Raw genomic sequence first — 22451 nt, 5'->3', positions numbered from 1 at the left:
ATTGGAGGCTGGCTTAGTATGTACAAACCATCAAAGCACCACATGGCATGTCAGTGGATGAGAAAAAATTGACAGAATCTATTACTCTTCTTTGATAAAACTTCTTAACAGTCTATGTGTAAGAGGAAAGGACCTCAGTACAAAATAGAACTATCATTTGATCCTGTAATCTCTCTTCTGGGTACAATATAGAAATATTATAAAATCAGTACAGCAAGTATCTACACTGCCATATTTATAGCAGAATTATTTGTAAATAACCCTAGAACTCACAGACAGATTAATGGGAAAGTGATATCTGTATAAAATTAAATATTATTAGCAGAAAAAGAATGGTATCCTATTGTCTTCTAAAATAGAGATTAACCTGGAAGACATTGTGGTAAGTGAAATTGGCAATCACACAAAAAACCCCAATATAATCTCATTTACATGTGAGTTAAAACATTTTTCTATGTATCTAAAAATTTTCTAAATATCTGAACAAAACTGAAACCCATGTAGCTGATGGTGGTGAGCAAGGAGCTACATGCCTAGGGCTTCAAACAAGTAGATCTGTAGGCTAATCAAGTACAAAGATCTAATGTGCAGCATGAAGTTTTATGGTATTTATTGCTAAATTAGTTAAGTTCTTGCTAGTATTTTCAAAGAAAGAATAGTAATTATGTGAGACAACAGATCTGCTAATTGGCTTCAGTATATTCAATGTTATTATTATTATTATTGACAAGGATGGTGATGAGGATGTGTTTCATAATATCACATGTACCTTCTTACATACACAGGAACATTTCTTTAAAAAAAAAACCTCACCAAACAACATACACTATATACTAAATTTTAATTTACTTAAAATATAAAAATAAATAATATTTTGTTTTCAAATATATCGATAAGATGGATTGTCAATTGTAATTTTGTCTAGCTGCAGGCTCATTTCTGTGCAATATTTTCTGGCTAGCGAGTATTCAGTACTTCCCTTTATCTTCAAAATTATCTTCAAAATTCTTACTTTGAGAAGAGCTTTTTGAAAAACTTACGTGATGATTTTGCCAGAAATACACATTTTTTTTGAAGAATGGTTCTTTGTGCTTTACAGTTTAAAGACATCATGTTTTATTCTTGTATGACTTTATCATATATATATATATATATAAATTCAAATACAAGTTCATCTTGCCAATTTCAATATTGTTGTGCCATATATATGAGCTGGAGAGATGGTTTGCCATGGAAATTTAAGGGCTTGAATTCAGATCTGTAGCAGCCCCATAAAGCTCTATAAAGAGCAATGCGTGTGTGTAATCCCAGCATTTTACAAGAGTTGGGGCTTGAGAGCCAGGAGAATTCCTGGAAGTTTGCTAAGCAGGTGACCTTGCCCTGGCGTCGGCAAACAAGGTGAAGGTAAGGCCTGGCTCTCAAAGATGACCTCTGACCTCCATGCACATCTCACATCCCTGTGCAAACACTCTGTACACAGAGAGAAGGAAAAGGCACATTCGTTTTGAGGCTGTTTGGAACAAGACTTATTCTTATAAAGCCTTTGACAGTATCACTTTTCTTCTTTTCCTGACTATTACTAAGTTAGGGAAGAATGCTTCATTAGCCATCATTAATTGATTTTAAATTGTAATGGTACCTATACATAAAATTTAATAAGGTTTAATAAAAATTTTTTATAAATAGAGTGAAGGTTGGTCTTGACATTTGAGGGAAACATCTCAGCTTGGGGTTGATAAATAAGTTTGAGGAAAGTTTTTTTTGTGTGTGAGTGTGTGTTTTTTTCCTCATTTATTTATTTAAAGAATTTTCACTTCCTCCCCTCCTCCCAATACCCTCCCACTCCCCCCACTCCCTCTCCTCCTCCCTCACCAGTCCCAAGAGCAGTCAGGGTTTACTGCCCTGTGGTAAGTTCAAGTTCCTCCCCCCTCCCTCCAGGTCCAGGAAGGTGAGCATCCAAACAGACCAGGATCCCAAAAAGCCAGTCCATGCAGACGAAACAAGACCTAGTGCCATTGTCAATGGCTTCTCAGTCAGCTCCCATGTCAGCCACATTCAGAGAATCCGGTTTGATCACATGCTCGTTCAGTCCCAGTCCAGCTGGCCTTGGTGAACTCTCCTTAGATCAGTCCCCTTGTATCAGTGGGTGAACGCACCCTTCGTGGTCCCGACTTCCTTTTTCATGTTCTCCCTCCTTCTGCTCCTCATTTGGACCTTGGAGGCTCAGTCCAGTGCTCCTATGTGGGTCTCCGTCTCTATCTCCATCCATCGTCGGATGAAGGTTCCCTCTGGTCCTGCGTATCTTGCTCACATTTTCCCTCCTTCTGCTTCTCATTTGGACCTAGGGAGTTAAGTCCAGTGTTCCAATATGTGTCTCTGTCTCTATCTCCATCCTTCGCCAGATGAAGGTTCTGTGGTGACATGCAAAACCTTAGCGATTAGGGAAATGCAAATCAAAACCACTTTGTGTGTGGTTTTTTGAGACACGGTTTCTCAATAGCTATGAAGCCTATCCTGCAACTCGCTCTGTAGACCAGGTTGACCTCAAACTCACAGACATCCACCTGCCTCTGCCTCCCAAGAGCTGGTGTTATAGGAGTGTGCCCCCGTTGCCCAGCGATAAATGAGTTTGAAAATGCTAGAAAGGATGGGAAAGGATTCCCTGAACCCCAAACCCTGACTGAAGCTGGTGGCTGCTGAGGGAAGGAGAGCCACTTCTTTGGGGTCAGTGGCCGCTGGCAGGTTGCCCATGTTCTGGAGGGGGGTCGCCTCAAATCCATATACATCTGGACAGTACTAACTGGACTCAATGATTAATTTTAAAACAATAAATAAAATTGGAGAGGCTATATATTGGGAAGGGTCTTGAGGAGTTGGAGGGAGGGAATGGGGACAATATGACCAAATGTGTTATATATACTTATGAAGTTTTCAAATAATAAATTCAAAAAATAATAGGAAAAAGAGTAATGAAATTCTGAAAAATATTGAACTTACATAGATAGTATAATCTATTGTATTGATTCTATGTTGCCCAACCCACTAGGAGATGGCCGATGACTTTGATCCCCATGTCAACACTTACCAGATCTATTCTAAGGATCCTAAGAACTGTTTGGAGTGCCTTGGCACACCAGAGGCCATCAATTGGAAACAACATCTGCAGGTTCAAAGTAAGACGACAGGAGTTGCGTGCTGGCTGCTGGGATCTCCTGCATGAACATCCATAGGATCAATCTCCACTCTGGGAACCTCACCCTGCAGCCTTTCTTTCTTTCTGCAAACTTCAGAATCTCAACCTAATGCATATTTCTTGGTCTGGCTTCCACTACCTCTATGGTGGAATCAGTTTCAAATATTACAGACTATGGTGTTAATAGAAGAAGCAGCAAATGTGTAGTTTTTGGTTAACCTAATGTGTTTTGAAGACATATTTAGAAGCCCTCAGGACAACTAGATGGGAGATAGAACTTTACCTCTGAAGAACTTTCCCATCCTTCTCTTCCTGGAACAAGCAGGACAGCTTACTGTGACATGGAGCACTTGTAAGGTCATTCAGGTTTATGTCTAGTGCAGTTACAAATGTGCCCTCTGGAGTTAAGACCACAGAAAAGTTCCTGGCTCTGCCTCCAAGTTGTGATTCTTGAGCAAATGACTTTCTCTTTATTCAGTGTCTTCATATATAAAAATTCTGATATTGAAAGATCCTAAAACTTGAATCAATGAGAAGATCGAATGAAGTATAAGATTAATGCCTGGACATGCTTGAACAAGATTGACTATTATTTAAATATGCTTCTGTTCATAGAGACAGTAAGGATTTTTACTGTTCTGCTGGACATGAAAGAAAACATTTCCAGGGAATAACTTAGGGATGTTAGTTAGGGAATAACTTAGGAAACCTCATACTCAAGGCGAGGTTTCCTTACTAAATCTTGTGTACATCTTTGGACTGCTTTTTTGACCTAGACGGACAGTTATGTATTCCCTGTTTCACTCCCTTCTAGGTTCACAATCCAGCCTGAATGAAGCAATAATGGGCATTACAGCTGCTAAGCTGGTCAAAGTCAAAAGAACACAATGTATTCTTTACATGATGCCCCAGACAGCAAAGAAACTGGTTCCTTTCCTAATGGAGGATACAGAGAATTTACATCATAAATCTGGCAGACCCCGGGCCATGTGAGTTGGTTTGAAGATACTCTGTTTTGCTCTGATCTCTCACTACCACAGCTCCCTAACTACTCTAAAAGACCATTTACAAGATAATTGTTTTAAAAATGTAACAGGAACTGTGTGATATATCTCCTCAAATGCCACAAACAGTTTTTAAAAATTGTTTTCATGGCTTTTTAAAATCTTTGCAAGTATGTGTGTGTTGATGTGTTTGTACATACATGTGGCAGTCAAAGGAGAACCTCAGATGGTATTTCCTTTGAGAAGCATCCATTTTCTGGTTTTGCTTGTTTCCTTTTTGAGACAGGATTTGACTGAGGAGGACAGGTTGTCTGGGCAGTCAGGTCCAGGGATCCACCTGTCTCCTGCTCCCCAGAGCTATGATTGCAGACTTGTACTTCTCTACCCAGTTTTAAACAAACATGGGATTTGGGGATCAGACTGTCCTTCCATTATTCACATATTTCCTCTGTCTTGCTTTTTTGCTATGTTTTTCATAGTCTCGTTTATATATCCATGGACAATGCTTTTCGGAACACCCCGTCAAGAACCACTTATAATTGTTATGAAAACTATTTATATTTCTGTTATTGCACTTTAATTAGCTGAAATCAGATTACTTAAAAAATATCTACTTGTGTGTTGCTAGAAGCCTGCCACAATATTTAGACTTTCACAGGATAAGAGTATTGAGTGAGTGAGATGTCTCAGTGGGCAAAGTCACTTGCTGCAAAGATAATGACCTGAGTTAGATCCCTGGGCCCCACATGGTGTAAGGAGAGAACCTACTCTCATGGATTGTCCTCCAACCTCCACATGTGTGACCCAACAATATGAAAAAATACAAAAAGAACAAGAGTCTTTTTGTGTTGTTCAGTGTGAGGCAAAACAGTACCCAACATATAGAAAGTTCTGATTTTGGAAATGAAAATATAATTGCATCTTTTCCCTCTTTTCATCCTGTGCCTCCACCTTCTCCTTCTCAAATTTGTGGACTCTTTTTCTTTAACTGTTATTTTTACACATGTGTGTATAGGCACACACACACATACAACATAGTCTGTTTAGCATTACTTGTATGTATATGATTTCATGGCGGACCAATAGATTGGATAACCAATTAGGAGGTTCATACTGGGAGAAGACTGTTTCTCCTGCTCTCAGCATTTGTTAGTTTCCTGTAGTTCTTAGAGGTACAGCCTGGTGAGGTATTTTTACCCTTCCACGTTAGCATGTCAATTTATGTTGGTTCTTAATAAATATATGTTTAATCAATCAATGCACCTCACAGAGAAAATATTTTTCAATTAAGAACGCTTAAGCAAACTATGTTTTTCCCTCCATTTATTTCCAAGGTAGCACAGAGCAGCACTAAAAACTGATGGGAACTTGATGCTCAGTCCCATGGGCCTTCTGGTTCAGTATGACTGAAGAACTTTGCTCACACTGTAAAGGGCATTAGGAGCCAGAGAGCACCTCTTCATCCAGAGTAGCACTGGTTTAGCTACTCAGAGGACAGTCAGGACAGGAGATATATTTTTAGAGTTCACAGCAGGAAATAGTCTCTGATGGCGGAGTGACTTGCTCACCATGAGGATGATGAAGGGCATGGTTGTGACCGGAGTCTGTATCCGCTGCTTATGCATCCTGAGAGTTTTTATTTCATTGTAGGTGTCTTCACACATTAGTAGACAAAGGAGGAGTTGTCTATATGCCATGCTGTTGACCATTTGAACTTCTACTTTGCCTTGCATTCAATATGGCAGCCAAGGACTCTCAGATACCAGTGTTGAAGATTTCATGATATGAGGGCTGGGAAGAAGGCTTAGTCTATACAGTGTCTCCCATGCAAGCCTGAAGATTTGAGTTATGATCCCTAGAATGTCCATAAGAACCCAGATGTTATAGTGTGCCTGTTATCCTGGTACTGATGTGGTAGAGTCAAGAAGATAATGGGAGATCCCTGGACAGTGATGATCTCCAAGTTAAGTGAGTGAGACTGAGCAAGACTGAGAAAAGCACCCAAAATCTTGCACACACACACACACACACACACACGCACACACATACACGGTTCCATGATTCTAAAGTTTTGCATTGCTGCTTTCTAGAATGTGTTTTTGAGTACTTATTCTTTATTTGTCCATTTTTCTTATTTATATGATGTCATCTTCTCTATTTCCTGTGGGAAGGTGGGTCACAGTAATGTCGAGACCCACTTCTACTTCTACTTAATGAAGATTTAATTGTTTTGTTGTACAGTCCTGGGTACTTGTAAGATGAAACTTCCTATAATACTAATTTCTGTCATCTGATAGAATGGCTATTAACTCATCCCTTCTAAATAGAGCAGCAGAAGAATGGAGAGGGTTAAATTAAGTTAGTTACCTACCTAACTGCCACGGCTGGCCAGATACTGCCCAGCTGATGCCTATCATCACATGGCTGGCCAGACACTGCCCAGCTGATGATTACCATCACACGGCTGGCCAGACACTGCCCAGCTTCTGCCTACCATCACATGGCTGGCCAGACACTGCCCAGCTTCTGCCTACCATCACATGGCTGGCCAGACACTGCCCAGCTTCTGCCTACCATCACATGGCTGGCCAGACACTGCCCAGCTGATGCCTACCATCACTGCAACACTCACACCTCACAGGAGACTTTTATGAGAAGGGACAAACGTTTCTCTGTGCATGAAATTTAGGGCTGCTCTTTTTCTTTTTCTTCAACAGCAACCACGAGATGTTTAAACTCTCATCACTGGATGTCACCCATGCTGCCTTGGTGGATAAATTCTGGCATTTTGGTGGCAGTGAGAGGAGCCAGAGATTCATTGAGCGCTGTATCCAGACCTTTCCTAGCTCATGTCTTCTGGGACCTGAAGGAACCCCTGTATCTTGGGCTCTGATGGACCAAACTGGAGAAATGCGAATGGCAGGCACTGTGCCTGATTACCGGGCACAAGGTCTCATCTCCCACATCATTCATACTCAGACTCTGGTTATGGATGAACATGGCTACCCTGTGTATAATCATATGGACAGAGCCAACAAACTCATGCAGAAAATGAGCCATACTCTGCAGCACGTCCCTATGCCCTGTGACTGGAATCAGTGGAATTGTGTGCCTCTGTAACTCTGGTGCTGAACATGTGGCTGTGTTGGATAAGCAACAATAAAACTGGAGGGGAGAATGGTGCACATAGAGGAAATACAAACTGTAATGAACAATAAAGGAGTGGGCACTGGACTCTGGGGAAGCAGTGTGAATGGGCAATAGTATGTCACAGTTCCCGCCCTCATATTACCTTTCAGATCCAACAGATGAAGCATGGCCAGACCTCTTCACTGAGCCACCGGCTTTGTTCAGTTTTCTACACTCTGAATGTCAGTGACACTTCTCTGCAGCTGCACATTACTATCCTCTTGTGGACTGTTGTCCACAATCTCTTGTGTCAGGATATGGTGCTGACTTGTGGATAGCTCACACTTTTCTCTCACACTCTTTTCTTTACTTAGGAGCTAGAGTGCTCTTCATCAATAGGTGTTTTGGACTGAACACTTCACTGATAGACCTGTGTTTTCTGTTTAATAACCATGATAAATATTTCATAAGTGAATTTATTATAATGTATGGTATGGTATCTGGAAGACAAATTTTTTAGCAAGTGCTAAATACTCTTTATTTGCTATTATACATAGAGCACAGTAAGTGCCTTTCAGTGGTAAAAGGAAACATCCTTTGACTTAGGAAATTATAATTAAAGCATCATTGAGTCACTAGACAGCTGCTTCCTGAATCTGGCCATTGCCTGTAACAGGCCAGTGAGTACAAACTGAAACACAGGCGAGTCTTCTTGTTTCTGAGATGTTGACAGAATTTCCCCAGTGTTTAAACATAGTCATATGCCCAGCTATATAAATTTCAGTATAAAAATATTCAGTAGGTTTGAGGTGACACCCCCATTTTTGTGGAAAGTAGATCTTTAATAATTTAGTCTAATCTTACTTTGAGAAAGGGAAAGCAATGATAGCGTTTATGCAACTGGAATTGTTATTTTTATAAAAGATCATATTCACTTTTCTGTAAGTCAGTTTCACTTAAATCAGAACTGTCCAACAAAATATTGTTAGCCATTTATGATCTGAATTTTGGTTATGAATTAAATTATGGTACACATTAAAAGTCATGAGATGGGACATTTGTTTTGTAATAAATAAGGCAGTGGAGTTACTCATTAGTAGCCTTTTTAAGATAAGCTATTAGGTCTGCCCTCTCTCCCTTCTTCTTAATTCCAGCGAAGGTCATTTTTGTTCCAGGGATGTACTTTTTGGGATTCTCCAAACACTCCATCAGGGCATCCTCTCCCCAGGTGATGCCTTTGTTCTTGTTGGCATCTATGTACGAGAATCCAGCCGCCTGACCCGTCTTCCTCCCAAACAGACCGCGGAGATTTGATCCAGTCTTATGTTTGCCTCCCTTTTCCATGGTGTGACACTGGACACACTTCTGAACAAAACTCTTCTTGCCTTTCTCAAATCCCCCATTTTTAATTCACTCCCAGGTAATAAACACTACAACCACTACTACGACCCAAAGATGGGCATCCGACTCTCTAGCCCAAAGACACACAGGCCTGCACCTATGTACTGGTGTTGGAGGAACTGCACTTGTTCTTGGAAGACTAATTTTTAAGAAAATTTATTGTGTGTTTTAAATATGTACAGCATGAGGTTTTAGAAAAAATAGACAACAAGAATGTTTGTTATAGTGAATCAATTTCACAAGTCAATCACCTCACATATTTACTATATTTTGATTTGACATTAAGAGCATCTACAATCCCATTTAGTCTAAATCTCATATACAGTTCATTGCTATTTTGATATTTATGTTATAAGTTGATCTCCACATTTTCTTATCAACATGAGGGAAATTTTGTAATCTTCTGACACACATACTATCTTTCTCACCTCATGCCTAACCTCCGTGACTAGCATTTTGTTCTCTATTTCTGTTTTTAAAAATTGTTTTAAGTTTCATATATAAGTGAATTCACGTGTTAGTTTTTCTCTGCCTAGTTTATCTTAACTGATATATTACCCAAGTTCATTCACTTTACAGAAATTGGTAAGAACTTGTTCTTGTCAAGGATAATATTTTTACACTGTGGTATATATTTTTTCATGCCATAGTTTCTTTTTCCATTTGTCCATCTACAAACATTTAGGTTATTTCCATATCTTGACAATTTATGAATTGCCCCACATTGAGTTTGCCTTCATGAAGTAAAGATCGGGTGGTCTTCATTGTATAGATGCCCTGAAGAAGTATTTATGGATAGCATGATAGTTCTGTTTTTAAATTTCTTTTAAAGTATTCATACAATTTTTCATAATGGGTGTACCAATCAACATTCCTACCAGTCATGCAGAATAGTTCCTCCTTTCCCACACCCATGCCAACAAGGGTGTTTATTCTTTGAGAACTGCATTTATATATACAATATTAATTGATCATATATACCCCCACTGCCTCCAGCTGCCTTTACCCCCACTTCAACACATCTCCCTCCCAAGTATCAAAGAAGTTAAGAAACTTGCCCTTGGAAAGAGGAGAGTAGACACATTCCTTGTCTTTTGACTGGCTGTATGTTTAAGTAAGTGGGATGAAGAAGACAGAAGAGGAGGGGTTTGCTTCTATAGTTGGGGTAAAGGAGGACCCCTTTCCTCTGTTGTAGTCAGCCTTTGTGATTTATGCAGTCCATGTGTTTACCCTGTAAATGGCATCAAAACAGTTCAACGGAGTTATGTTAAAGATAAAGTCAAGGTTAATCACAGTGGCTTCAAACCCCAAGTGATGGGAAGGAGAATTAATGTGCCAAGGAAATGCAGAACCCTGTTAAAGAGGGGGCTGCTTGTTGGTTTCTGGCTGCCTGGCTAGCTTAGCCCTGAAATAATCACACAGAAACTGCATTATTTAAATCACTGCTTGGCACATTAGCTCTAGCTTCTTATTGGCTAACTCCTACATATTAATTTAACCCATCTCCATGAATCTGAGTGTCACCACGAGGTCGTGGCCCTACCAGCAAAGTTTCAGCACATCTGTCTCTGGTAGTGGCTCCATGGCTTCTAGCTAACTCAGCCCTTTTTTTCTCCCAGCATTCAGTTCTGTCTCCCCAGCCTACCTAAACTCTGCCCTGCTATAGATCCAAAGCAGTTTTTTTTACTCATTAATGGTATTCAGACATAAAGAGGGAAATCCCACATCAGAATCCTAAAATGAGACAGAGAAATGTGCAGGCTTACACAGTGCCAGTCCATTGACTGAAGGAACATTCAAGTTCTTTTGACTTTCTGTGTAGGTAATATCTACTCTGGTTCTCCAGTTTCAGCATCTCTTCTTTCCTTAGCAGAACTCATGACTAGCGGGGAAAATGGTACTGATTCCAAGAATCTGGAGCCTGTCAAACTTCTTCCCTTAGTTGTCTCATATAGCGAAGTTGGGACTTAAAATAACTTCCCAATAAACCTTGTCTGTCCTTAAAAAGGTGGATCAAATGTTAATAAGTGTTGTATGAAAATCAAAATTGCATCAAGATTCCTTCTCACTCCAGTCAAAATGTCTAGCCTTAAGAACTCAGACAGAAAATTCTGTCAACAGTGAAGCAGAGAAAGAACCCTTAGACACTGCTGGTGCAATGCAAACTAGTTCAGATACTGTAGAACTCAATGGGATGTTATAGAAAGAAATTAAAAGTACCATGTGTTTCATCCATACTAAGACCATACCCAGAGAATCAAAACTTACTACAGAGATGTCTGCATGCCTGTACTTCACTACTTCTTCATAATAGCCAAAGTATGAATCATGGTAGGCAGCCATCAGTGGACAAACGGATGGAAGAAATCATACACACACACACACACACACACACACACACACACACACACACACACACACCAGAGCATCGTTTAGTGACAAAGAAGAATAAAATTGCATTACAGGAAAATGTACAGAAACTGAATGGGATCATCAGTGGAGCAGGCAGGCTCATGTATATAAGCATCACATATTTTCTGTCGTATGGAAGAAAGATAAAGTGAAAATAGAGGTATTCTAAGAGATTTAGAAGAGAAAAGAGGGTAAAATGAGAGGAGATAGGAAAGGGTTATAGAGGAGGCAGATACAGCATATCATTTACTACTATGGAAAGTCAAAATATATCCTATACATCATGGCAATAGCATAATGCAGCCCTTTTGTGGAATTTATAAAAGAATAAAAGATGTCTGTACTGAATGCTTTTCTATATTCACCACAGTAGCCACCAGTTTCTGTTTCCGTAAAAGTGAGATTAAGAGTTCTCCTCAATGACTTTCTGTCTAGACTGTTTCTTTGGGGGAAGAGTGGGGGAGACAGATGCTGCAGCAGTCTTCTATGTCTCTCGTTCTCAACTGTAAGTCTGCAGTCATAGATACCACTGCAGCAGAAACTTCCTTGACATTTCCAATAAGTGGCAGCATGGATCATGAACTTACACATGGGTTTCTGGAAATAGTACAGGTACCATAGACATCCACATGGCCTCCAGCATCCATCAGCATGGACCACGTACCTCAGCATGGTCTCTGGCAGCAGTTAAGATCACAGACATTAATACAATCCTTGGCTACAGTCTGGACCACTGGCACCATTATGGTCCTTGACCAGAGCACAAGCCATGGACATCGATATGGCCTCCAGTGGCAACACAGGCCTTAGACATCAGCAGCACTTCAGGCGGCAGCACAGACCAGGGGCATTCACATGACCTTTGGTGGTGATCCAGACCATGGGCATAAATATGGCCTCCTGAGGGAGCACAGACCAAGAACACAAAATGGTTTCCAGCAGCAGAAAAAGACTATGAGAAAGGGATTCGTATTGCTCTAACACTGCAGGAAAGTCATTTTCTTTTATGTCATGCATTTAAAAAAAAGATATGATATTGAGCACTATAAATCAAACTTCCTGTTTTGTGCTGTTGCTGATATTTGATGGTAAGAATGGGGAGGAAGAGGATATTGCTCACCTAACTCTTCCTTCCCACTCTGCTGGCCTACTATACCTTTGTTTGGCATACTAATGGCAAGTGGGGCAAAGAGCAAGGTGATGTTTACAAGAGAGAAGTTCAGAGAGCAAATGTTAGCCTCATCTTGCAGAGCCAGTTCCTACAGCCTGAGACCAGGGAAGGAGGGAAGGGTTAGATTTCACTGGAGCTAACAAGAAGTTTTTGTAAACGTGCCGAGTGCAAGGTCCACATTTCTAGCCCCAGCTCAGTTAATTTTTGCAAGAGACACATCAACGTTCACTCACTCTTCAGATTCCCACTGAGACTGCTGCCTCGGAAGGGTCTTTCACCTCCCAGAAGTCCACTTTTACAAATACATCTTGTGGAGACAGCTTTCCAGGTGAGGATGTGTCTCAGAGTAGTAGATCTGTGGAATGAAAGAGTCTGGAGGCCAAATGAACAACACAAGAACTTTGGGTCATAAAATGTTTTTGTGGGATGCATAAATGACGAGTAGGTCTTAACTGTTCATTAAAGTATCTCTCTATCTATCTATCTATCTATCTATCTATCTATCTATCTATCTATCTATCTATCTATCTATCTTCATCATCCTCATCATCTCTTTTTCTATCTATTAATTTATATTGGGAGCATGTGTACCACAGCCCTTTTGTGAAGGACAGTGGCTAACTCTGAAGAGCTGATTTTCTCCTTTCACCTTTATGTGGGTTTTGGAGATCAAACTCTGATCACCGAGCTTGTGTAGTAAGTTCCTCTGCCTGCTGAATCATCTCCCTAGCCCATGGTATCAGCTGTGCTCACAGAGCATCCAAACAAACAAAATTCTCCATACCTATTGACATAATGAACTATGTTAATTGCTTCACTCTGTCAGCATGCACACATACCCAGCACCTGCAAATTTAATATAAAGCTATGCACTGTGTGTATGTTCTACAAAATCACATGGTATACATTAAATATATAAAACAACATGGTTTGTAAAAGATCATTATTGCTTTTTAGCATTTTCCTCATCTCAAATAAATGATATCAAAATGATTGTACTGAATGACTCTCAGAATATGTACCCAAAATACCTAAGGGAAAAATAGTAATGTCTCTTGAAGAAACATATAGCATACACGTATTCTGTAAAAGGTAGTTTGTCAAGCATAGTGAAAAATCTTTAAATATTTCTTCTACGCAGTAATGAGGTAGTATTTTCTGGTTTTTGGAAGTGGGTGAATATAGAATCTACTGTGTGGAGGTACTGCACTACTGTTCTCAGTCTTTCCAGTTGTATTACAAGGTACTTGGGTTTCTCTGTTCACTACTGGTAAGAAGGTAGCGAGAATACACCCCATGGTGATGCCACTTATTAATCAGATAGCAAGAAAAATGTATTCTCAAGGTTGCATCTGAAGACTACTACCACAGACTAGTTTATGCTCAAGTTGCATCTGAAGACTAGTTTTGAATTTACCTATGCTTTCTTTTAAACTCATCCTTTGCATGTTACTTAGAAGCTATTTTGTGAGCTATTTGTTTTGATTGTATTTTTAATAGTAATGTTATGCCCACTTCCCACAATCCTGTACCTATATTCACTGTATATCATGCCTGTAGGTATGGTGTTAATGTTTTAAAGTTATAATATTTGCTATATTGGATTTTATGTTTTCTTTCCCTAGTCATAAACATTGAAGTTCTATTTAGCATGTACCTGTGTTTGTATAGCTTTTAAAAATTCTGTTCTGTTCTTTTAAACTGCTTTCATCAGATTAATTTCTATTTCTGGCATGGCAGGGTCAGCAACTCCAGAGTTCAATTAAAAGTTGCGCAGTGCTACTCAAGAATTTGCTTAGAGAGGGAACTGTGCAAGAAAGGCACAAAACAACAACAGGCTAAAAACAGAAGCTGGAATATGACTTGGTTATAAAGTTTTATTACTTATATCTAAAAATGTCAAAGTATTTTACAATGAAACATTTTCATCAAGATATTATGCAATATTAACTCACGTGAGGAGAAAGAAGAGAAGGAGAAACATTAGCAAGAAAATAAATAGCCTGGTTGAATATTGTTTATATGACCAGCTCTCTACCAAAACACATTGAATGTTAGTCAATCTAATTTTAGCTCCACAAACATTCTATGAGCCCAATGATGCTATCATTCCATCTACCTTTGAAGAAATCAAAGCACAGAGGCTAGGCAACTTCCTGAGTAACACCATTACTGGAGATGCCAGGAGACACAACAGCACACTGGAAACTCAAAAGAATAAAATGCACTTGTTAATGTAATTTGAATCCAATGATGAGATGAGAAACTGCGAAGGTTAGAGAGACTCCTGTGTTCCTCCTGCAAGCCCAGTGCTTCCTTAGGGCTGGTGAGAATGTTAGTGAATGAAAGATTTGACTAATCATACAGAACTGACTACTGTTATTTCTGTCATTAACGAATGTCCGTTTATTATTTCTCCAAGGTAAAGTGTCCTCATGGCTGTCACACTGCAAGGTGCACAAATGCTGCAGATGCTGGAGAGATCATTGAGGAAGTATCTTCCTGAATCCTTAAAGGTGATCTCAGAAAATGTGAAGGCCAACAAGGAGAAAGTGGAAGTGAAAAAGAGTCTAACTTTTATGCTTCACTGTTTGTGTGCGCATGCACATGTGGTGTGTGTTCATGTGTTTGGTATGACTGATGTGTGTGTAGTGTGTACATGCATGAATAGAATATGTGTATGCATGAAGAGGCTCAAGGTTAATGTTCAGTGTCTTCCTTGATCACTTTTCACCCTATGTGTTAAGACAGGGTCTCTTGGTGAACCTGGAGCTGACCAATTCCACTAGTATAGCTAGTCAGGTTGTTCAGGAAATTTCCCCTGACTATGCCTTCCAAGCATTGGGATTACAAGCAGGATGTCAACACTACTAGGCACTGTGTGGGTACTGGGAACGAGAATTTTGAACTGGAGTTTGTCTGTGGAGTTTATTGTGTGGTAAGTGCTTTATCCATTGAGCCATCTTCCCAGATCCTATGCAATATTATTTTGAGCCAATACATATTTCATATTTTTCCAATTTAATTTACATAACCTTTTTCAATATATTGCCACTATATCTGTGTCATTAGTTAAGAATATGGAGATATAGTCAGGTGAGGTAGTGCATACCTTTAATTTCTGCACTTGGAAGCCAATAAGCAGGTGGTTCTCTGTGAGTTCGAGGTCATCCTATCTACATATGAGTTCTGGGTCAGCCAGAGATACATAGTGTAAGACTCAACCATCATAGAAAAGACTGTGGTGATGTAAAGAAGTAATTTAAGCATTGTGGTAGGCAAAACTTCTCAAGAGACAGGTGCTTGCCTGCAAGCCTGACAACCTAGGTCTGATCTCCAGATCCCCTTTGGTGACAGAAAAGAACTAACTCCTAAGAGTTACCATCTGACCTCCACATACACGCTGTGACTCATGGATGCCCCACAAATAAAATACATAAATAAAATGCAAGAATATGTAGGGATATCTACTTCTCCATGTCTCAAAGGCAATGAGTTGTACCACAGTCATGTGCACACATGGACTTTGCCCTCTGCTGCTTCTTTTCAAGCACTTGAAATTCTTAGCAGCACTTGAGATTCCCTGGGGTTTTCCTTCACATTTAGTTGAGGGTACCTAGTAATGTTTAATTTGTGCATTCCAGAAGAATGCTTCCATGTGAAAATTGAACCATCTTGAGTGTGTTTGAAGTTAGAAACGGGTCTGAACTTAATGCATATCAGAATATTTTGGACTTGGCTTCCATTTTTTCCCCCCACAAACCCAGTGCAACTGAGTAGAGACCTTAGAGTTGACTAAACTGTGTCAATAGATACAAATGCTAACATGTGAGCTGTGTAAAGGCATCTCTAATGGTAGATTCAGATCCTTGATGTTTTTTTTATCAAATGAGGTGAGGTTCACTCCAGTGGAGCTTAAGTATAACCATGTTTGTGTGTGCTGTATATGTGTGTTTGTGTGCATAGTTATGTGTGTTTATCTGTATGCAAGAGTTTATGTGTATGTTTTCTGGGTGCTGTGCGTGTGCACTTGTGGTGGTGTATGTATGGACATATGTATGAATGTATATATGTGGAGTTTTCCTGTCCTGACCACTTGGTTTCAAATAAACACACTGAGGCTTACATTAGTTATAAATGCTTAACCTATAGCTCAGATTTCTTACTAACTAGCTCTTCAACTTAACACATTTCTCTTCACCTTTGTGCTGTGCTGAGGCTTGCAGCTTTTACCTCTATCTCATTTTGTGTGTCCAATTCCTTCCACATCTGACTGGTGACTCCTCTGACTCCACCCTTCATCTTCCCAGAATTCTTCTAGTCTGGCTCTCTTGTTCAATCTTTTCCTTCTCAGTTATTGGGCTATCATCTTTTTTATTAGCCAATGAGAGTAATACATATTCATTGTGTACAAAGATTGTCCCATAGCATATATGTATATATGCACATGTTTGTATATGTATTTCTGTGTGTATGTATGTTTGTGTGAGTAGTTGTATGTGTGTAAAATAGTTCATGTGTATTTCATTTATTTGTATATTTCTGTGTGTGTTGGTGCCCATGTTTGTGTGTGAATATATGAATGTTGGTGCTTGTGTGATTGCATGTGTGTGGCTTAGAGGAAAAATAGTTCCAGATTTGTGTCACTCTATAAGACATTTTCTACAAAATTACTTAAGACAAAGTGAGTAGATTCGGTTCTCACTTTCTCTTATATTTTTGGTTGTGAGCCTAGCCTTTAATGGCCGAGCCATTTCTCCAGCCCTCAGTTCTTACTTTCTCTAACAGATTTTCTACTCCCTTCTATAAAGAAGAAAAATATTACCATTCTTTCATTTATAGACTGTTTTGTTTTATTTAATAATAAAAGGCTAATGAGGAAACAATCCTATTATTTACCACCCAAATAAATCTGTTTCAAATCAAACTAAAATGAAAAAACACATTTTAGTAAAGCCCACTGATAAGAGCCAAGATCTTCTTATGTGCCCTGGCAATCCACAGGAGTCAAGAAATCTCTCAGGGAGAAAGAAAATTTAATTTTTTTCCTGGAAATTATGTCATTTGACACTTTATGGACACCTACATTGAGTTATTTTTATGTTGAACAACTATTTTCAGAAATTCTGAAGGCTAAAAGCTATTTTTACATACTCTCTGATATCGAATATTAAAATGTAATTTTCCTATTCCTTATGTTAAAAGTGAATGTCAAGCATTTTGAGAAAAATCTGGGTGTTTCCCAGTGGTATTGCAGAGCCCATGGAGTGAGATGAGGTTGCTCTCTATTGTTTAGAAGGGAATACTTAACTCTTTACTCACACGCTAAAGCACACATTTTCTTCCAAGAGAAGCCTAGAATATCCATGAAGAAAAAAGTAGTGAATGATATTGTTGGTCCTAGATTTGTCCTTGGCTCTTTGTCATCACCAACTGTCACAGTTTCATTGGAATGTCTACATCCAGACCACACAAGGTGCTTTTTGGTTCATCTTTAATAAACTAACTGTCTCGCTTCCTTTCAGGTTTATGGGACCGTCTTTCACATGATCCATGGAAACCCATTCAACCTAAAAGCCATCGTTGACAAGTGGCCTGATTTTAACACAGTGGTTGTCCGACCTCAGGAAAAGGTAAGGAGCCAGGTGTGAACAAGTATTCTTCTATGATTATTCATGTAAAATCTAAAATATTTTATCCCAGATTATATGCTGTGGGAGGCTACTTGTTCGTTCCCAGTTACCCAGACCCCACAATAATCACACAGAAACTATATTGTTTAAATTACTGCTTGACCAATGACTTAAACATATTGCTAGCTAGCTCTTATATATTTGGTTAACCCATTTCTCTTATTTTATATTTTACCATGTGACTTGTGACCTACCAGCAAGGTTCCAGCTGGCAGCTCTCATCTTTCCCCTCTGACGGCTCCATGGCATCTTGCCGACTCCTCCTTTTTTCTCCCAGCATTCAGTTTAGTTTTCCCTGCCTGCCTCTATTCTACCCTGCCTGGCCAAAGACAACTTCTTTATTAACCGATGGTAACCACAGCAAACAGAGGGGAATCCCACATCAATTATATTTGGGAATATACATTTATATACATATACCTATGTACGTGTTATAAAAAATTAATGGAAAAAGGGGTGATGAATTTGAAAGGGAGAAGGGAGAAGTATATGGGAGGTTTTGGAGAGAGGAAAGGGAAGGGGAAAAGGTAGTAATTATAGTATAATCTCAAAAAATAGAGTTGGTCCTGTAGAAGACAAGTGTTTGACAGTAATTTCTAGAGATTGGGTGTTAAGGGAAATAGACAAAATGCTCATGAAAAGATACAAAATTACAGTTAAAATGGAAGAATATGTTAGAGACCTATTGTATAGTATGACAACTAATTACATTATATTCTTAAAATGGTGAGAGAAATGTAAAATGTTCATACCAAAAGTTTCACTGTTGTATATTTTAATTAGTCAGGTTTATACATGTCACACATATATGCATACACATATGTTACACATTAACATTTCAATTTGTGATGGACCAAATGTATGGCAATGACCCCATCAAACTACATTGCCTAGGCTGGGATGAGACCTCAGTGGGTACAGTACTTGCTATGGAAGCATGAGGGTCAAAGTTTGAGCCCACTTGAAAAAGTCTTATATGGTGATATGTGCTTGTAACCCTAGTGCTAGGGAGACAGGATGGATGGATCTTTGGGGCTTATTAATCAGACTACTAGCTTGCTAGGCATGTTCCAGGCCAATGATAGACCTTGTCTGAAGAAAAAGGATGATACCTAAGGAAGGATCCTGAAGGTTCTTCTTTGACCTCTATGTGTAGTTGCTTACATGTGCAACACACACACACACACACACACACACACACACACATGCTTAGTACATCTCCTGATAACATTGTAACCATTTTAGTTTGTGTAAACACAGTCTATAATGGCCTAATGGCTAAGAGGACTGTCTGTTTTTCCAGAGGACTTGAGTTTAATTCTTAGCACACACATGATGGCTTCCATCATTTGTGTCTCCAGTTCCAACAGATCCAATGCCCTTTTCCTGCTTCCCTGAGATCAAGCACATGCATGTGATACACAGATACTGATGCAAGAAAAACACCCATATAATAAAATAATAAAATAAAAATTAAGATATGAATGTATAATATAACTAGCACTGCAATCATAAACAAGAAGCAATAAGTATTATCTCTCCTTTCTCCATGATAACAGGACATGGCAGATGACCATGATTTCTACACCAATACTTACCAAATCTTCTCTAAAGATCCCCAGAACTGTCAGGAATTCCTGGACTCCCCAGAAGTAGTCAACTGGAAACAACATTTGCAGATTCAAAGTAAGAACAATGGGAAATGAGATCAATCCCTTCTGTCTCTTGTCTCACAAGATCTGCATGCTCTCCCTGCCAAGTTCCATGTCCTCAGTCAGATGTCCACAATTTGTGACCTTGAAGTATAAGTCAAATAAATCCTCCCATCCCCAGTTGAGTTTTATTATAGTGTTCTCAACAGCCACAGTATGAAACTAGAACAGGGGAATAGGTCAGTTAAAATTTGCTGTAATAGAAAACTCATAATGAAGCGAACCAACAATTTAGTTTGGGCTTTGCAGACAGCTCATTACTCTTCTCTACTAGATTTGTTCATGTATCATATGTTGTTTGGAGAACTCAATACATGTTGCTTCACCACAGGCTCATTCACATGTGTAGTTGGTGGTTCTGACTGTCAGTCAATGCCAACTATTGGTTGTGATGATGGTACAATGTGTCTCTGACCAGCTACCCTACGCTAGTTTCTATGCAGTTGGTCTCAAGGTAACTAGGATCAATCAATCAATCAATCAATAAATAAATAATAAATAAAGTCTCAAGGTCTAATACCGTTAAACCTCTTTTTGTATAAGTTTATATGCCTATTGATCAGACGGGGTACAGAAATAAACTACTCCAGGGAACAGATGCAGCAAATTAAATTCCAAATCCTTGCTTCAATAATCCACTATATTGGGTACATGACTCCGAAGAAGCTGGCTACCATATTTTATAGCTCATTCTCTTTGATTATCAAAACTACACAATTATATAGCTTAAAAACTTAGTTCCAGTCTTGGTTTGTTCACAAAATGATTATGAATTAATTCATTCCCTGTCATGTCTTCATTTTTGTAAAACAGGGAACATTTTGTCAGCCATGACTATATGGCCGTTCACACAACAGCATCAACACGAGAATAATCAAATTCTACCTTAAATCTCACACTTTCTACCCCATTGGAGAGGCCCCACCCAGAACGTATCTAGCCATTTCCTCTCTGCTTAGAAGTTCACAATGTTTTCTTATAAACCCATTTAGGTTCCCAGTCCCGCCTGAATGAGGCGATACAAAATATTGCAAACATTCAGTCTTTCCAAGTCAACCGCTCAGAAAACATCCTCTTTGCAACATCAGAGACAATCAAGAAACTGTTTCCTGCCATGCTGGATCCAAAGAATTTACCTCCGGGTAGTGGCCTGCCCAAGGCCATGTGAGTTTGATCAAAGTTGTTATATATCTTTCACATCTTTCTTCTACAGCCCCACTGTCTGATGCTGATTTTACTCTGGTCCTTGCTGTCCACACTCTTGTAGATGACCCCACCCATGCTCATGCAAGCCACTCTATTTATATTCAGTTGGTTACACTACACGCACAAAGGAAATGAAAGAAGAACTTATTGGGCAGAGCTTCAATAGAGTGAGGACAGTAGAATGAAGGTAGTTAAAAGTGATTAAAACTAACATCTGTGACATATACTCATGGAATTATCAAATAAAAAACTTTTTAAAAGTTTGAATTATAATATTGCCAGCAAGATGGTTCATCAAGTAATGACTTTGATGGCCATGGTTGACTAACTGATCTACTGAACTCAATACCTGGGACCAACATGGTCAAAGGAGAGAACCATCTCTACAGGTTCTTCTCTAATCCCCAGTCCATGTACATCCGTACTCTCTTACTCATCCCCACACAAAAAGTCATTAAATAAATTAAGAATGGAAATTAAAAGTGATCAGAATAATCTACAAAAGTATAAATCTGACCAGGTTTCTCTTTGTTCATATTATTGTAAAAGTAAAGTCCTCTGTTCACTGTTTGACATTTATTATTCTTGCTCATGTTCTCCTACCACACTGGCCTTCTTCCCCTCCCAGCATAAGTCCCTCCAGGACTTTGCATTTGATGTTTTCAATGCTCTGCCCTTCAAGATAAATAGAGGTAGGAACAGACTATACCCTTATACTAACAGGCTTTGCTTTCTTTTTGGACCCTCTATAGCAATCAAGACATGTTTAAACTTTCATCCTTGGATATCACTCATGCTGCCTTGGTGAATAAATTCTGGCTTTTTGGTGGCAATGAGCGGAGCCATAGATTCATTGAACGCTGTATAAAGAAGTTCCCAAGTTCCTGTGTCCTGGGGCCTGAAGGGACTCCTGCATCCTGGACCCTAATGGACCAAACTGGAGAGATGAGAATGGGAGGCACCGTGCCTGAGTATCGAGAGCAAGGTCTTGTCTCCTTTGTTATTTATTCACAAGACCAGATTATGAAGAAACGTGGCTTTCCTGTTTATTCTCACACAGACAAAAGCAATATTGCCATGCAAAAAATGAGTTACAAACTGCATCATCTCACCATGCCCAGCGCCTGGAACCAATGGAAGTGTGTGCCTGTGTAAAGCTGGCCTTGAACACAAGATGGTGTTGTGGGGGGCTGGGGATGTAATTGGATGGCAGACAAAGAATAAAGGTGACCAAAAAGAAAATAAATGGAAACCAGATGCAAAGAATTGGTGCTGTCTGTACTCTGGAGAAGCAGTGTGAATGGCTGACAGATATGCCATAGTTCATGCTCATCAGATTGCTCTTAGACTCCCTTAAGTTCATGATCTGAAGAAAGTCTATGCCCTTCTGTATTGAACTCTTCCTGGATCTAAATGACACTCCTTTATCAACTACACAAAGCTCCAAATGGTTCCTCATGGAAGCACTAGTACACAACTTGGAGACTTCTGCAACCTTGCTAGTGATAATGAAATAATGTTTTCTGGCTT

General features: G+C 39.3%; 2 protein-coding genes and 1 pseudogene across 5 annotated transcripts in view; 2 read left to right on the top strand and 1 right to left on the bottom strand.

Moving 5' to 3' along the window:
• LOC125397989 (glycine N-acyltransferase-like protein) overlaps positions 1-8367 on the top strand; it is a 30551-nt gene extending 22184 nt beyond the window's left edge. For all 3 annotated transcript variants that reach the window (XM_048430545.3, XM_048430544.3, XM_085693651.2), the window contains exons 4-6: positions 3047-3173; positions 4008-4182; positions 6915-8367. In XM_048430545.3, the coding sequence (XP_048286502.1) occupies positions 3047-3173; positions 4008-4182; positions 6915-7317 (705 nt within the window). In that variant the 3' untranslated portion in view covers positions 7318-8367. The remainder of the gene's footprint in view (positions 1-3046; positions 3174-4007; positions 4183-6914) is intronic.
• A 14-nt stretch (positions 8368-8381) lies between these two features.
• Positions 8382-8730, bottom strand: LOC125397990 (cytochrome c pseudogene; annotated as a pseudogene).
• Positions 8731-12478: 3748 nt separating this feature from the next.
• LOC125397991 (glycine N-acyltransferase) lies at positions 12479-22187 on the top strand. Of its 2 annotated transcripts, XM_048430547.3 has the most exons (6): positions 12479-12638; positions 14733-14826; positions 17836-17943; positions 19563-19689; positions 20708-20879; positions 21674-22187. In XM_048430547.3, the coding sequence occupies exons 2-6, from the start codon at positions 14746-14748 to the stop codon at positions 22074-22076; spliced, it is 891 nt and encodes a 296-aa protein (XP_048286504.3). In that variant the 5' UTR covers positions 12479-12638; positions 14733-14745; the 3' UTR covers positions 22077-22187. The 2 variants fall into 2 exon arrangements, with proteins under 2 accessions (XP_048286504.3, XP_085549776.2); XM_085693650.2 differs by lacking the exon at positions 14733-14826 and having other exon boundaries at positions 12486-12638.
• Positions 22188-22451: the final 264 nt, after the last annotated feature.

The sequence above is a fragment of the Myodes glareolus genome, chromosome 7, assembly GCF_982192425.1.
Source record: "Myodes glareolus chromosome 7, mMyoGla1.1, whole genome shotgun sequence".
Taxonomy (NCBI): domain Eukaryota; kingdom Metazoa; phylum Chordata; class Mammalia; order Rodentia; family Cricetidae; genus Myodes; species Myodes glareolus.
The sequence above is the reverse complement of the archived record's forward strand: the minus strand, read 5'-3'. Positions and strand labels throughout refer to the sequence as shown.